The following is an 18,104-nucleotide window of genomic DNA, read 5'->3' on the forward strand; positions in this document are numbered from 1 at the left end:
TAAGTGATTTTTAGTGCCTGAGTAGTGGGGGGCCATAGGAACCCACCTGCCAAATTTGGTTGCTCTAGGACTTATAGTTACTGAGCCTCAGACACTTTTAAGGGAGAAAAATAATAAGAATTAAAGCCGCAAGCGGCGTTGGGAGGGGTCCAAGCATTGGCAGGATCGCGCTCCCTATGGAGCGATTTTAAAATGGCTTTGTCCTCATGATCATATGCCTTCACCCAACATATCTACTGAATATCATGATGATCGTTTGAAATATTGATGACTTATGGCCAATTTTGAGCTAAGAGACGCTGTCGGATGACTTGGTTACGTCGCCATGGATGTGTCCTGGCCGATTCCCGTCAAGGCCTTTACTATGTCGTAACACTTAGAGGGCATGTCGTAACACTTAGATGGTCCGGTGTGCGTGCACAGCTGCAGTGTTTCTGCGCCGCAACTAAAAAAGGCGTCACACTAGTGTTGTCACGATACCGAAATTTTGACTTTGATACTGATACCAGGTTTAGTATTACGATACTCAATACTGAAATGATACTTGAAACTTAAACGGTGCTAATTCGATACTCGGTACCTAACCATACTGAAATTACCTTAATAGATCAGAAACCTAATGTCCACAAGGGTTGACCTCATTTTCTAATTCATGGTTTATTAACAACCTGGTTCATTAACAACCTGTAAGTTGAAGTCTCTTCAACATATTAATATGCATAGGCCTATAGTGTTACAACACTGAACAATAGAAAAACATGTTAAATATATTTCAAAAATTAAACAGTTGTAAAGTAAATAATCTTTAAAACAGGTCTTTCACCTTTAAATAGATTTAAAAACAGCATATTTTAATAACAATAAAGCATCTATCTATAATTAAATATTTCCAAATTGGAACACCTATTGCTACTGAAATGAACTGAGTCAAAGCTTGCGCTGTATCAGGGAAGTGAATGCACAAGCGCAGGTCACCTCACTTGGCAACCTTAGTTGCTACTGTCATCTAGCGAAGATTCTGACAAACTACATTAACCTACATTCATCCTCTAAATCAGTAATGTGGGAGACACATTTCCCTGGCTTTTACATTTGACGCAGAACTACCGAACGTCGGAAAATTCAAATACGAAACTGTTTTTTTTTTTTTTTTTTTTTTTTTTTTTTTTTAAGTACCGAGAAAGTGCTGAAGTTTTGGTATACCGTGCAACACTACGTCAGACACATATTCCAATCCATTGCTCAGTTTAGCAGAGAATGCACATTTCAGAGCGCCTCAGAGACAGATAGAATAATAACACATAAATACACATTTCAAATAATAAGTACGACATTGAGAAAAAACGAAACAAAAGACGAGTTATCAAGTCGCGACCTACGCGCAGAGCAGCCGACCGGTTTATTTATTTATTGGCAGATGAGAAGCAACAGGAATCACAAACGGATTGTCCAAGACAATATATGATCACTCAGTCGCAATAGGGACATCTCTACGCGTAAAACCAGTGGTAATATTGTATAATTATTCAAAGTTTAGTCCCAGATATTGAATGTAGAATGACATGGCATAATTTAAAAAAAAAACTTTGTCTCGTTTATTTCGTTATTCAGTGAGCAGCGTTTTCACTGCTGTATTGGCATATTTCAGGGCTAACGCCGGGTTTATCTTGTTGCTACGGAATATTACATTAGCCTACATTACAGGCATTTGGCAGACGCTCTTATCCAGAGCGACGTACAACAAAGTGTATAACCATAACCAGGAATAAGCGTGCCGAAAACCATAGAGAGAAATACCGTTCCAAGTGCAGGGAACAACCGCATAGTTCAACTTGGACCCTGTAGTTTAAACTGATTAACGCTAACACAAACAAGAACAGCAACAACGCAGTCTATGAGAACATTCAAGCAATAGTTAAGACGAGTTAAGACTAAGTCACGTACGGAACAACTACCTAGTTACAACACTAAGCTTACAGTCAATTTAGAAATTAAATTGAGAATACGATTTCTCTCAGCACAATGACGGATTTAAAGACTAAACGAACTCACCCGATATTGTCTTCAAATGGACCGTATTATTTATTTAGACATTGGAAGACTACAGCATAAATTGCGTCTTTTGTTTATATTCAATATTAGTAATTGCAGCGAGAAACTGCAGCTGTAGGTCGTTATGTTATGGTAGCAACGGAACGAAGCGGACTATATATGTATTAGGCTACCGTCATTGTTTCATTATACCAGCGTGTTTTCGCGCGTTTGCACAGAAACTCAGAACCTATCAATGAAATGGTTTAGCTATTTCTCAGCATAATGACAGATTTAAAGACTTAACGAACTCACCCGATACTGTCTTCAAATGGATCCATGCCAAAGAAAAGTAATTATTCATCCTCTCAAAGCTTTACCGTAGCGTATTATTTATTTAGACATTGGCAGAGTACAGCATAAATTGCGTCTTTTGTGAATATTCAATGTTAGAAATTGCAGCGAGAAACTGCAGCTGTAGACACAAGATAGTCTGTTATGTTATGGTAGCAACGGAACGAAGCGGACTATATATGTATTACCGTCATTGTTTTATTATACCAGCGTGTTTTCGCGCGTTTGCACAGAAACTAAAAAACTACCAATAAAATGGTTTAGCTTTTTCTCACCATAATGACAGATTTAAAGACTTAACAAACTCACCCGATACTGTCTTCAAATGGATCCATGCCAAAGAAAAGTAATTATTCATCCTCTCAGAAAGCTTTTACTAAGAAACTTTGGGTAGCCTGTCCTAGCATGCACGCTAGGTGGCACTGTCAGACCATCTCCTCACTGCTAAAAACTAGACCTACGGTGTGGGATTACTTGCGTCGCCATGGTTGTCGCTTGCCGTAAAGAAGTTTACTCGATGTCGTAACCGTTTAGATTTGGAGCCACAGCTCTTCCGCACCCCACCTAATAGAAACGGCCAAATGGCGGGCAAACCATATGGCGGACATAGGTGGTCCCAAAAGCAAAGTTGTAGAGCACATTCAGATGCATCGGTCGATGAAGTTTTGTGTTCATCTAACTTACGGTGTGGGAGTTATGACCTTTTAAAGTATGACCCTTTGTTATAGCGCCACCATCTGGCCGACATGGGTGATTTTTAGTGCTTGAGTAGTGGGGGGCCATAGGAACCCACCTGCCAAATTTGGTTGCTCTAGGACTTCTGGTTGCTGAGCCTCAGACATTTTAGCAGAGAAAACTGCCACGCCCCAACTAAAAAGTCTAAATGGCGGGCAAACAATATGGCGGACATAGGTGGTGCCAATGGCAAAGTTATAGAGCACATTCTGATGTATAGGTCGATGAAGTTTTGTGTTCATCTAACTTATGGTGTGGGAGTTATGACCTTTTACGCAAAACCCTTTGTTATAGCGCCACCATCTGGCCGACGTACGTGATTTTTAGTGCCTGAGTAGTGGGGGCCCATAGGAACCCACCTGCCAAATTTGGTTGCTCCAGGACTTATGGTTGCTGAGCCTCAGACACTTTTAGCGGAAAAAAATAAGAATAATAATAATCCTAACAGATACAATAGGGTTCCACCAGCTTCGCTGCTTGGACCCCTAATAATAATCCTAACAAATACAATAGGGTTCCACCAGCTTCGCTGCTTGGACCCCTAATAATCCTAACAGATACAATAGGGTTCCACCAGCTTCGCTGCTTGGACCCCTAATTACCAGGTCAAAACTAGAGACCATGAGTAACTATGCCAGAAAGAATGACCATGATTCTTCCATAGGTGGCGCTATAGTAACCGATTCAAAAAGCTGGCATTTCCAGCCCGTTTGATGAAAATTCATGAAACCAGGTGTATTGTGTCATTCCTCATGAGGAACAAATATGCCTTAAGAACCTATAAAGTCCGCCGTGATGGATTTTCCTGCAGATTGAAAATTTGGCAAAACCTATAAAAAGTTTCTTCTAATAAACCGTAAGTGCGATTGGTCCGAACTTGCCCATACACGTGTATGGTGCATGTCTCTCTATAGGGTGTTAACAGCTAAGAGATCCATTCCAAGATGGTAGAGAAACTGGTATTTAAAAAAAACAAAATTTGCCCACAAATTTCAAGTGCTTATAACTGGGCATGAAGAGGGCACAACCATGTTGTAGCATGTCAGCGCAGTTGCAGATATCTCAAAAAACAAGGAAATTACAGGCATTTGAAATTTTGGCGGAAAGCTAATGCTAATATAACGCTTTTAAACTCATCTTCTCATGAATGCTTTACCTGATTCTGTCACCATCGCAAATGTGTAGTCTTGGGTATTCTTTCCATCAAGAGTGATAAGGACAAGTCGTTTTGTTAAAAATTGCGTGATTTGTGGCGTGACAGTTAGCACTTTATGCTAATGCACATTCATATTTCAAAGTAATGTTTCTCATGAACCGGAAGATGGATCGTCTCACGCACGGGTATGTACATTGTCCAAAATCCTGAAATCTATGCCACTCGGACTCTTTTCTCCTTCGCCTAGAATTTACCCAGCTTGGACATGTTCGTAGGGCCCCACATTGCTGCTTGCAGCTATATTTTCTATTTCATGTTGCACATCCGATTTACCACACTCCTAGGCAGCCAGGTCGTACACCTGCCTAGTAAGTCTTGGCAGCCGTGCTGTTGAACCTCCAAGTGTCTTCTCCGCTCAACAACCGTGGATGTCTACACCTTGAAATACTGATGGGTTTGTGCTGGCCGTGACGTCCGCGAAAGGGTTCCTGTGTCGCCAATTAAGATTAATTGTACTCTTCAACGTGACTGACTTTAAGTTAGCTCAGTGTTTAATGTTGAATGTGTTCAGCTAATTTGCTTGCTGCGTTGACAGCATCATCTTCTGGATGCTCCAAGTCATTAATGGAAACGAAACAGCCACCTGGTCACACGCATTAATAATAAGCACACACCAGATTGATCTGTATAGTTGGCTAGTTGTTCGGCAAAGGCTTTCCTGGGTGTTAAGAAACAAATAAAAGAAGCTTTTCTCATCGATTTGGACATTACCACAACTCACTTTACGATAAGCTACAAAGCTGCTTGTGTGTCCATCTTTACACAGTCTTTTTTTAATGAATAAAGCCCCAAGCTTCATAATCTGAGGATGTGGCTGGTCTCATGTTACCACTGGAAATGTGTTTCCTTGAATTTCCAATAAAACAACCAGCATGCTAGCTTGTAAAGCTTCCAGAAGCCCTGGAATTTGTAATGTGAAAACCTCCCAAAAAGTTTAGATGATTTATTTTGTAAATTGTAAAGTTAATAACAAGTAGCAAAGAGTATTAATGTCAATGTACACATAGTTTTTTTTTACCCCCACAGCACAGGAATGGGGTTCTTAACAACATCAGGTACTGGCTTATTTCATCTAGGATAATCTCCAATTTACTAAAAACAAATGTGATATTGGGTGCATTATTCTTATAAGAAAATACATTTGTCCAATGAACACCTTTAAAATGACAAGTGTTCATACAGATGGCACATTCGTACTGTACTTTGACTATATATTTTACAGCTGGACTCTTACCTCCCTCTCATACCAGTTGGCTGCCTGATGGATGGAGACAGAGGAGTCCACAGGGGTCAGTTCATCGGTGTAAGTCTTCACTCGGACCCGGGAGTTGTAGCGAAGTGATAGCAGGTTGTACACTATCTGTCAAATTCAAAGACAATCAAGACAATGTGTGAGGTTGGCAACTTTAAATGGCACACATGTTATCTACACACAATGTATGTGCATGGCCATGGGTTTATGTTGAACATGTGAACTGGGGACATTTGACATGGATTTCGGTCCCAATTACCAAGGAGTGACTTTAAGCACTAATTATGGTAACCAGTCATATTCAGAAAAAGGAATATCCAATTATACAACCAAGGATATACCCCCTTTCAAGATATACAGGCTTCTCCGCTTGGACAACACAAACTATTATTTGGTTTTATGCAGCATCTATCAGAGTAGCTGCCACCACCCTATTCCTGAATGCCTTTCCTTTCATACATACCCTATACATTTATTCATCCTGAATGCCTTTCCTTTCATACATACCCTATACATTTATTCAATATTTATGCAAATAACACAAGATAGTGGAGCAAATTTGGAAAGAATATTATATACAGTGTCTTGCAAAAGTATTCAGATATCAATTTCTGGGTTACTAATGATACAAATGTTTTTCCAGTCAATATTTTTCTTGTAAACTTGTATTCTCTAACAATACATTTTCAAAGCAAATATTTGTGGTCAGCCAATATTTTAAAGAAAATGAAAAACTGAAATATGCTGCTTGCATAAATAATCAAACCCACATATTAATATTTTGTAGAGCCAGCATTTTCTGCAACAACAGATTAGGGAATATACCCCTATATCTTCATATGGGGCACCACATATGTAGGTGTAGCAGAATAACCGCAATCAGTAATCAGTCTCAGAAAATTACAAAAAATGTCTAACCATAAATTTAGAACTTCACATAATTCAACTTGCCATTATTAATGATCAAATATAATTGAATCAAAGATTTAATCCTTAAGCTGAAGGGTTCTTGGAAAGACTAATTTCACACCAATTTCAGCTGTAATGTTAATGTGACAAAGACACCAGGATTATTAATGTAATTTATTAAACAAACATGCAAACATACAGAATATACACAGGCTAATCTAATCAGGAAAGCTAACTAGAGGAAGGCAGAGTATGCATGTGTATGTGTACGTGCCTGTGTGTGTGTGTGTGTGTGTGTGCGCATGTGCATGCACATGGACAACTTTGTCTGAAGAAAGGAGAAAGACAAACTTACTATGTTTGCTGCATTTATTTATGTATGTATGTATGTGTGTGTGTGTGTATAGCGGTATCAGTATGGCTGAATAACCCAGTTTAGCTACCAGTGTGTATCGCTACTAGCAGTGCCAAAGAGGGAAACATAGCTACAACTCATGAGCGATATCAATCCATTTTCTAACCACTTAGTCCAGAGTTCAGTCTGGACTATCAAAAAAATAAATTAAATAAAACCTGTAAAAAAGAAACCTAGTATTACTGTGGTAAGGTTGCCCTGTTTAATAATAAAGTGCATTTCAAATTAGTCAGTGGTACGTTACCTCCATTGCAGCAAGCAGTCAATGGTAAACTAGAATTACAGTGCCTTCGGAAAGTATTGAGTGTCATGGCAAAGGGTCTGTATACTTATGTAAATGTGATATCAGCTTTTTATTTTTAATAAATTTGCAAAAAAATTTCTAAAAACCTGTTTTCCCTTTGTCATTATGGGGTATTGTGTGTAGATTTATGAGAATAAAAATGAATTTAATCAATTTTATAATGACAAAGGATATAAGGCTGTAATGAATACTTTCCGAAGATGCTGTATATAGCTACATTTTTCATGCCTGTCGTGGCAGTGTTACTATAATGTGATCATTAAGTTTGTTAATGTTTGAAACTGAAAATGTTTATACAAGTAAAAATCAAGTTTATTTACAGAAATTATTAGCCTTTTAAAGTCATAAAGCTGATGATTGTCTACCTGTGCAAGGGCATGCTATATTATAGGATGCTTGATGGCATGGGTTTTTAAGTTTGCTGGTTATTTTTCCCCCAAATTTGTGGTGTACATCTCAGCCATCCGATTTTTATTATTTCCTCTTCATTAGGGCGAATAGGTTGTGTCTGTCACAAGCATATGCACGTTTTATAGGCAGCGGTGTTGTACTGTTGGTTTGAGTTGGTGTGATGACTGTGCTCTCCTTGTTATGTACTTAGTCATGCTGTAATATTGATTTAACAAAGAAAAACAATATTTACATAATTAGGTTTTTGGACCAGCATATAGCAGAAGAGTTGAATATAATGGCTGCATTGCTGTTAGGAATACAGTGGTGCCATAGGATTAGCTCCAAGGAGTGGTGGAACGGGGCATAATGCGTGTGGCATATGTATTCTGAAAAAACTCACCTAGTCGGCCAGCCCACTTTTTCACAGACCTGCCCAAAAATGTATTTCTGTAGCTGGTGTAAATTACGTAAACAACTTGATCAGGATGTCAAAACAATAGCTTATTTCCAGTGTTGGGCAAGCTACTTGGAAAGTGTAGTGAGCTAAGCTACCAGTTACTCTACATTAAATGAAGCTTCACTACACTGAAGCTACCCCCCAGAGAAATGTAGCAAGCTAAGCTACAACAACACGGCAAAAGTAGTTTACTACATCAAAGCTATTTTTTTTTTTTTTTTTACACTGAACCAACTTCATTCCAAGGAGGCCATTTTAGTTGGGTGGTACAAAAGAAATAAAATTCTACAATTTTGTATATTGTATTATTCAAGTATCAATGAACACTTAATTCTAACATCCATGGACAATCATGCACCTTACTACCATAGCAAAATCCACCTGACTTGCACTAATGTACATTGTAGTACACTGTAGCATATTAACATAATTTAACAGCATACTCAGCAAATAGTATAGTATAGTTATGGTTCTCTAGTCTCTATTCTAGTTTTAGCTATTCTATTTATTTTTTATATTTTAATTAGTCTATTTAGTTATTGTATATAATTCAGCCTTTAATTGTATTTGTTTCTTTTACCTACCTCATTGTTTTTGTATTTTGATTCATGTCAAGTGGCTGCTGTAACACTTAAATTTCCCTTTGGGATTAATAAAGTACTCTATCTATCTATATGATTGGCAGTTTAAAAACTGGTATTTTTATTAGGCCCACTCTGTACTAGTAGCTACATAAATTTTAAGCAAATCGTTTTGATTAACCACCATACTTTGGTTTTGTAGAGACCTGCATTTTTGTTGTACCCTCTGCTGGTCAATGTTAAAAACTACAAAAGTCATATTTCAGAGTAATCTAAACTTTTCAACTTTTCCCTCATTTTTCCCCACCTCTTCCCTCCTATATGTACTGTATTTGTTTAATTGTTTAAATTTGTCTTTTGCAGCCCCCCTCCCCACGCTTAATTTTATTTATTTTCTGTGAACAGAATAGACAGTGAAAAAATTGTAGCTAGCTAGTGGTTAGCTGTTGACAAGTTGTTAGCTGGTGTTTGCAGACTGCAATGAATTGTGATGATTAGCTTGGTTGGCGACGGCTGTGTTATCTTATTCGGGAATCACCTGAATGTGTGTTCTTAAATTACTAAATACCTGAACACATAATTTTTCTCCGTTGTTTCACTTAAACTCAGGATCAATTCCTCTCCGTCCTCTGTCATCTTTACATTACAGGCATTTGGCAGACGCTCTTATACAGAGTGACGTACAATGAAGTGTATAACCGTAACCAGGGACAAGTGTGCTGAAAACCCTAGAGGGAAGTACAGTTCCAAGTGCAGAGAGCGACCGTGTAGTTTAACTTGGACCCTGTAGGTTAATCTGATGAACACAAACAAAAGCAGCAGCAAAACTGTCTAAGAGTTTACGCAACATACCTATCTTTTCATCAAGTAAAATCAAGCTCACGTGTGTCTGTATTCCCCTGCAGCAGACAAGTCGCAGGCATCAGCCCAAGGATTGGTACGTGATGTCACCGTCATACGGAAGTGCTTCTGTCGGCTACACCAAAGATATTTTATATATTAAGCAGGTCTCTCTCATACAGGTCCGTGTATGGCGGTGACGTCACTCACTGATCCTTAGCAGTTTTATTTCAGACTGCAGCAGAATGCTCTGCTGCGCTTGAGCTTCAGAAATGCTTGGGAAAATGTAGCTGGCGTGGATGCTACCGCACTACTTGGTCAATTAAAGAGCTTCGCTACTGAAAAGCTATTTGATTCAGAAAATGCTACTGAGAAATGCAGTTAAACTAGAAACGCCGCTACTTGTAGTGATGCTACTGCCCAACACTGCTTATTTCATCCTGCTTCTGTTAAAAATGTCCTAATAAAATTATGAACGACATACATTTATTGTGCAATGATTGTGAGTCGGCATATTATGGCAAAAATAATTATTTTTTGTCAGAACAGATGAATCTGTGTAAAATCCTGATTTCAGAATGTCCGGCATTCCACAGATATCATTCCATAGGCTGGTGCGGCCACTGATTGAGTTCCACAATTGGATATTGAGACTACAAACAAAACAAATTATTGAATCATTTCCCTTCTAAGAAGCATATGAATCTGAGACATGAGGGAAGCCTCATGTCTCAGATTCATATGCTTCTCTGCCAGTGGGGTAAGATGACGCATCATCTGTGTTGGTGAAACCTGGGACTAAAGCCGCGTTTCCACCAAAATACCCGGAACTTTTAGTCCCAGGAACTACTTATCAAGGAACTAAAAGGTTCCTTCAGCCCATTGTTGTCTGCGTTTCCACCGCGGTCTAAACTACCGCGAAGATTAGGCAAATTAGTCCACTGACGTATGAAAAAGCGACGTTGTCGTCGGTCCATCTGTCCTATGATTTCTTCTGTAACCCCATACTACCACCGAAGTAGCCTACATTATTTTCTAATAACCGGGACAGCCCGGAGGGGTTTATTCCACTTATATACAATGGGTTACCAACAATGGCTATATATGGTAACTTTTATATTTATTGATTTTTATCGATTTAATCACCTGAAATTGAAATATTCTTCCGCGGCCGTTTGGGCATATTTTACCGTTGTCAAGCAAAACTGTCGTTGGTAGTTGGACCATTGTTATGCAACAAATAGGATATAACAGGCCAATAGTCAGATTGTAACTGTTTTACATATCCTCTCGAACACATTCATTATGTTTTATGCAAACATTCACTTTCATGTCTTGACATCCGAGGCGACAGAATGCATTCACATTCCACAAATAACTGACAACAACAGCAGAAAACATACACACGTCGTAAACAATTTGCTGTTGATTACTTTCTCATCGTCAATTCCATATAGGCAAAATGAACGAAATAGAACGAAACGAAGAATTGAACGAAAACTCAGACTTGTGTGAAAATATAAATTAGCAGTGGTACAGCCACCGTTTGCTTTCCTTCAAAGTTACTGCTAGCCAAGCAGCGAAGTGTGCCTTCCAGATGCGAACCATGCACCATAAATTAGTCCATAGTCTTCCTGGTCTTTTTGTGGAATTGAAGAATGGCAGAGTAAAATTATGGCAGTCTGAAAAAGCAAAAGGGACGATTACTAGAATTAACCTGTTATTTTACCCTGACAAAAAGTGCGGAAGGTGATTTCCAGTTTGCTTTTACTGTATCACCAATGTAAATTATGCAGAACTACCGCATACCTCACATAACTGTATCAAACATTTTGAGTCAATTACAACGGGCTAACAAAGAAAATCCAGAAGAAAACATTCAGCAACCGAATTAAACCGTTTGAATGTTTGGGTACGTAATATGCTGTCCCAGCACGAATGCTTAACATTTTATAAAACGAATACTAAAGCAAGAAAAGAAGAGGAGTACACATGTTATAATTCCAAGACGTTGGCAGGCTATAACCAAAAGTAGGCTACTGTGCCGCATAACATACAAGTTTGATTTCAAGTTATGAAAATAAATCGGTTTGCTGTTGCAGATTTTTAAAAATGGCGGTTGAAATAAAACACTGCGAGTAGCCTAGTCGACCAATCAGAAATTTTCAGCGCTTGCGCCCCACCCCAAAAGTTCCGGTACTTTTGGAAAGTACTACCCCCCGAGCAGGGACTTTTTTGGGGGTAAAATAAAGTCCCCAGAACTTAATTTAGACCCTAGTTCCTGCGGTCGAAAAGCAATGAGTTCCTCAAAAGGTTCCTAGTTCCTGGGGAAAGTTCCTGCGGTGGAAACGCGGCTTAACCCTCTGGGGTCGAGAGCTCCGCCGGCGGAGCTCGGCAAGATTAAATGAACTTTCGTTTATATTTTGATGATTAACTTCACGAGTTGTTATCATACAGACGCAACAAAAACATTGACAGAAACCTTAGAATCACGACTTTCCAATGCGCCCATTGACAAATAATATGAATTGTTTTAAAAGTTCTAAATTTGATTAATTAAACCATGTATGCTTCGTTAATCCTTACTCATTACTATGTGAATTTCGCTCAGCAGGAAGTCCGCCCAAATCGCATTCACATGTTAACGACATTATAACTACTCTCCATAGAAGGAGAGTAGGAGAGGGGCGATGCGAGATCCATGTGAGAAATGCCAAGCCTGCGAAAGCAGGATAGAATGTCAAAGTGTAGCCTAATTCACTTCTTTTGAGGTAAACATTTTGTTCAATTTTGGAAAATGGTCCGTCCGGAAGCCGACATTGATGAAGAGCGGTGTCATTTCGAACAGCGAACTGATCCAGCGGAGGATCAACTTCATGAGTAAGTATATTTCTTATGATCATATTGGTAAATATGTGTACTGTATTGCAACGCATCTCTGTTTGTAGGAATACCCAGCAATATGCGCGTTTGTAAATTCCCACACTACGAACGATTCAAACTACTGCATCTCAGAATTATAGGCTAGGCTCTCGGTGTCTGGTTGTGTGTTAGAAGTAGCAGGTAGACTGTATTTTTTTCGATCATATTGGTAATAAATAGCCCATGCCTGGTGTGTAGTGGCGTGGCTGGGATTCTAAAACTGATGTCCTCGCACAATCGATATTAGCATCCTGTAAGTAAATTCGGGAAATAGCAATATAATAACCACTTAGCTAAACAGACCTAGCCTACTTCAGATTGAGGCATTGTTATTGATGAGTTGCGTGTAGTTGAGCTGGAATATCAATGTTTATTTAGTTTAGCTAATGTTGTTTTGTTGATAGCTTGCATCATTTGTAAATGTGTGCTGTATTACATTCTCTGTGTGTTTGTAGGAATATTCACTCATATGCGTGCTTGTAAATTCCCACACTACGAACGATTCTAACCATTGCTTCTCAAAATTATAGGCTACCTCTCTGCGTCTGGTTGTGTTTGTTTGGTTCTTTGTTTGTATATGATGTAACCATGTCACATTTCCTAAATTTTGTTTTCATTAGTTAGTGGTTTGCCCCTTTTTTGTAAAGCACATTTAATTTTCACCTGTTGAAGAAAATGTGCTATATAAATAAAGTTTTATTTGATGTCACATTTCCTAACAATTTTGTTTTTATCATATTTACAGAGGTGTTGATCAGGAAACACAGCCTAGTTCACCACTAGCTAAGAGGCCACGCAAGCGTTGCAAGAGTACACCAGTCTCATCTCATCTTCCATGCGTATGGTTTGCTTCAATAAATGTTCTAAAATCAAAAGATGTCTTTGTTTCTGTCTTCTAAATGGCTCACTGAGTCTTTGTCTTAGTGGTGGGGAGGCATGCGGCCAGGTGTGAATAGCCTACTTAGCTGGCAGCTCCTCCTACCCAATGCATATTCATTACAGAAAGGCCATTTGCCCTCACTTGGTGTTGAAAAATAGTAGTCACAACACTAACTTTTATCAATTTATTTTATATTTCTCATTGGATTTGCTAAAATATTTTGTCATCTTTTGATACCCAAGACCTTGATGAACACATTTCAGTGACCAAAAATCTTAGTTACAATTGTTTAGTGTTTTTTATTACAATATTCCTGTGCATGTTCAAAACTACTGTTTACAGTTTGTGTGTTTTTAGAGCAATTTGCAATCCACATATGATTATGACCTACTTACTGCTGCCATATTATTGTAGCCGAGTTTGTGCTGAAAACAGAGATATGAAACATTTTGGAATCACTGCATATAAAGTTGATGAAATTTACACAAATGTCAGAGCATGGCACAATCACCAGTGTGCCTCATTTTACCCTCAGACCCCAGAGGGTTAAGTGAATACCTCATTTCAATATAATGATTGTGATTGTGCAAATTGACACCGAGTAAATCAACAATATTTTTTAATACCATTGTAGGGGTCACCTAAGAAAATCTTATATGCACATGCCTTAGGCCAGGGGTGCTCACACTTTTTCAGCATGCGAGCTACTTATAAAATGACCAAGTCAAAATGATCTACCCACTACAAAAATGCAAAACATATATTTATTTACAAATATATTGAGGATTCTTTATATGTACAATGTATGTTGATGTACCTTGCATAACCGCATGAGCCAATATTGCACAACACAACATAATTAACTATGTACATTTTTTGTCATTACCTGAGTTTACTCCGATGACTTGCACTGAATTGAATCAGCCAGGGATACATAGTCTGGACAGTAGCTGCTGACAGCCAGCCTCAAGCACACTTCCAAATGTTCATCAGTCATGGTGGAACGGTACTTGGACTTAATGATCTTCATGTGGGAAAAGGCTGACTCACATAAATAAGTGGAGCCGAATAATGCAGTCAAGGAGGTAGCACATTTCCTCATGTTGGGGTACTTTACCTCTGTGAGTAAAGTTCCAGAACTGTCCATGAGCTCTGGACTTCAGCTCAATGTCGGCTTGTAGTGTCAAAATCTCATCTTCCACTCCAGAAGAGTTCAGGTGAAACAGTGTTGCAATTTTTGATGCCAGTGAATCAACCTCAGCATCTTCCCGAAAAGGATAGCACATGAATGTAGCGACTGGCTCGAGCAAAGAAAAGTCTTGAAAGCGTTTGTCAAACTCTGACAGACAATTGTCAATCTGCTCTGTGTAGCGTGCACTGTCAAGTTGCACACATGCCTTCCCTTGCATCTCCAGCTCTGACGCCAGGTTCTGGAAGTTTGCCAAATCATGGCGCTGCAGCTTTGAGGAGAGATGTTGCATCTTTCGTTTGAAAGCATTAACAGAGCTGATCATATTGATCACTGTTTTGTCTTTTCCTTGCAGCTCTAGATTAAGGTCATTAAACATGTTTGTCAGATCAGTTAAAAATGCCAAGTCTAACAGCCACTGACCGTCATTTAGTTGCTTGTATTCTGCATGTCCAGCTACACGGAAAAACTCCTTAATCTCCGGACAGAGCTCTCGAAATCTTTGCAGGAATTTCCCTCGACTAAGCCATCTCACGTCAGTGTGTAGCAACAACTCAGAGTGGTCGCAGTCAGCCTTCTCCAGATGTGCACGGAATAACCGTCTTTGAAGAGATCTGGCTCGAATAGAACAGGCGATCTTCGTTGCCACATCCATGATCTCTTTCATGTTGAGCATTTTAGCGCATAACGCTTGTTAGTGGATTATGCAATGGTAATTCAGGAAGTCTGGGAAAGCATCGTCCTGCCTGCACTTGGCAATGAATCCATTCACGTGGCCAACCATTGCGGGTGCTCCATCCGTGGTGATAGACACCAATTTGTACACTGGGAGCTGGGTTTTCTCGATAAAGTTTTTGAACGACTGAAATATGTCCTCTCCTCACGTCTGTTCTTTCATGGGCAGTACTGTTAATAGCTCCTCTTTTGCAGTGATATCACTAAACACCATACGAATGAAAATGCACATCTGGGCTGTGTCACTCACGTCCGTAGATTCGTCCAACTGCAGTGAGAAACACTCGCAATCTCCGATGTCCTTCCCCATTTGCTGGGTTAAATCCTCATCTATGGCTTCACAGCGCCGTGTAACTGTACTTCTTGACAGCTGGAGAGCTTTGATCGAAGATAATATTTCTGCCTTATTTTTAAAGTCCCGGAACAATGAGTCAGCTGCTTCAACGAATGCCTCTTTTACCATCTCTCCGTCTTGGAAGGACTTCTTGTTATTAACGATGATGTGACTCACCCGGAACGATGCTTCGGTGGCGGCTTTCGCTTTTGAAGTATGTTGTGTGAAAAATGACTGCTGTCCGGACAACTGGGATTTTAGTTCCTTCACCTTTCTCTTTCTTAGCTCGCTTTTCGTTGGGAAGTCGGTGTCGTATTTTCCATGAACAGTCCGAAAATGCCGCTCCACATTTCCCTTCTTTGGTATTGCGATGGTAGACTGGCAGATGAGGCAAACGCACTTCAAAAATGTCATCGTGAAAAAAAAGTCCTCCTCCCATTCCGTATGAAAGTGATAAGTTTTTGTCTTCTTACTTGGTCCAGCTCCCCCACTCATTTTTATACCCTTTCTTAAGTGTAAGAGAAAAAACCGAGGGCTAAAAATTGGAGGTAACTCACTGACTAGCTTGTTAGTTTTGCTGCACTTGGCGCCGTTGTTTGCGCATGCGCAGTGACCTAAGTGTCAGAAAAATTCAGATGTCATCTAACTGGCTGCCCTGTATATCAATCAAGTGACGGGATGGATGATAGGCTGACGTCTATTTTTTTTAATGTCATGCGATCTACCAATGCTACCTTTGCGATCGACGTATTGAGCACCCCTGCCTTAGGCAATCACACTACTATTATCGCACATATTATTAGTGTGGTTGCCTTAGGCAATCACACTACTATTATCTCACATATTATTATTATTTTTATTTCTTTCTTTCCACCCATTTTTTGGGCCGCTACTCCTCCCAGAGTTTTCGCACCACATACACGTGCAATTGGTGTGCTATTACTTTGTGGAAAGATTCGTTGCAGGGTTTTTGAAAAATTCGAATTTTTGTGGGCAATTTTTCCCCATAGAGAATGAATGGCAGAATGTTCACTCTTGTGATGTCACAATGCAGTCTTCTCAACCTTGTGATGTCACAATACTCTGTCCTCCAGAAGCTGTACTCTGGTCTCTCTCTGGCTTTGGACATTCGGCATTCATCTCTATGGGGCAAAATTGCCCACAAATTGTGGGATGCCTCATTGGACTTGGTAGAGAGTCCTTTGTCCATTGGTGTAGATTAACCACACCCCTTTTCCTGATTAGCCGATGTTTGATATTTCATAAGTTTTGAACCATTTGTCATAGAGACTCATGGGTCGCGTCATTGGACTCAGTAAAGACCTAGCAACCACCTGGAACTCCACGGCAACCAATTAGAAACACCCTAGCAACCGTGTAGAACTCCATGGCAACCACCTAGCAACACCCTAGCAGCCACCAAGAACTCCATAGCAACTACCCAGCAACACACTAGCAACCCCCTAGAACTCCATAGCAACTACCCAGCAACACCCTAGCAACCGCCTAGAACTCCATAGCAACCACCTAGCAACATCTTAGCAACCGTGAAGAACTCCATAGCAACCACCTAGCAACAACCTAGCAACTGCCTAGATTCCCATTGCAACCACCTAGCAACACCCTAGCAACCACCTAGCAACACCATAGCAACCGCCTAGAACTCCATAGCAACCACCTAGCAACACCATAGCAACCGCCTAGAACTCCATATCAACCACCTAGCAACATCCTAGCAACTGCCTAGAACTCAATAGCAACCCCCTAGCAACACCCTAGCAACCACCTAGAACTCCATAGCAACCACCTAGCAACATCCTAGCAACCACTTCGAATACCCTAGCAACCCCCTAGCAACACCCTAGCAACCACCTAGAACTCCATAGCAACCACCTAGCAACACCCTAGCAACCACCTAGAACTCCATAGCAACCACCTAGCAACACCCTAGCAACCGCCTAGAACTCCATAGCAACCACCAAGCAACACCATAGCAACCGCCTAGAACTCCATAGCAACCACCTAGCAACATCCTAGCAACCACTTGGAACACCATAACAACTGCCTAGCAACACCCTAGCAACCACTTAGAATACCCTAGCAACCCCCTAGCAACCACCTGGAACTCCATAGCAACCACCTAACAACACACTAGCAACCACCTGGAACACCATAGCAAATGCCTAGCAACACCCTAGCAACCAGCTATAACTCCATAGCAAATGCCTAGCAACACCCTAGCAACTGCCTATAACTCCATAGCAACCACCTAGCAACATCCTAGCAGCCACCTAGAATACCCTTGCAACACCCTAGCAACTGCCTATAACTCCATAGCAAATGCCTAGCAACACCCTAGCAACCGGCTATAACTCCATAGCAACCACCTAGCAACACCCTAGCAACCACCTGGAACACCATAACAACTGCCTAGCTACACCCTAGCAACCGCCTAGAACTCCATAGCAACCACCTAGCAACATCCTAGCAACCACTTAGCATACCCTAGCAACCACCTAGCAATGCCCTAGCAACCACCTGGAGCTCAATAGCAACC

General features: G+C 40.2%; 1 protein-coding gene across 2 annotated transcripts in view; it reads right to left on the reverse strand.

Annotated features, from left to right (window-relative positions):
* Positions 1–18,104, reverse strand: part of ndufs3 (NADH:ubiquinone oxidoreductase core subunit S3) — a 130,165-nt gene that overhangs the window by 41,524 nt on the left and 70,537 nt on the right. For both annotated transcript variants that reach the window (XM_035417523.1, XM_035417522.1), the window contains exon 5: positions 5,571–5,696. In XM_035417523.1, coding sequence (XP_035273414.1) covers positions 5,571–5,696 — 126 coding nt within the window. The remainder of the gene's footprint in view (positions 1–5,570; positions 5,697–18,104) is intronic.

Source organism: Anguilla anguilla, chromosome 5, assembly GCF_013347855.1.
Source record: "Anguilla anguilla isolate fAngAng1 chromosome 5, fAngAng1.pri, whole genome shotgun sequence".
Taxonomy (NCBI): domain Eukaryota; kingdom Metazoa; phylum Chordata; class Actinopteri; order Anguilliformes; family Anguillidae; genus Anguilla; species Anguilla anguilla.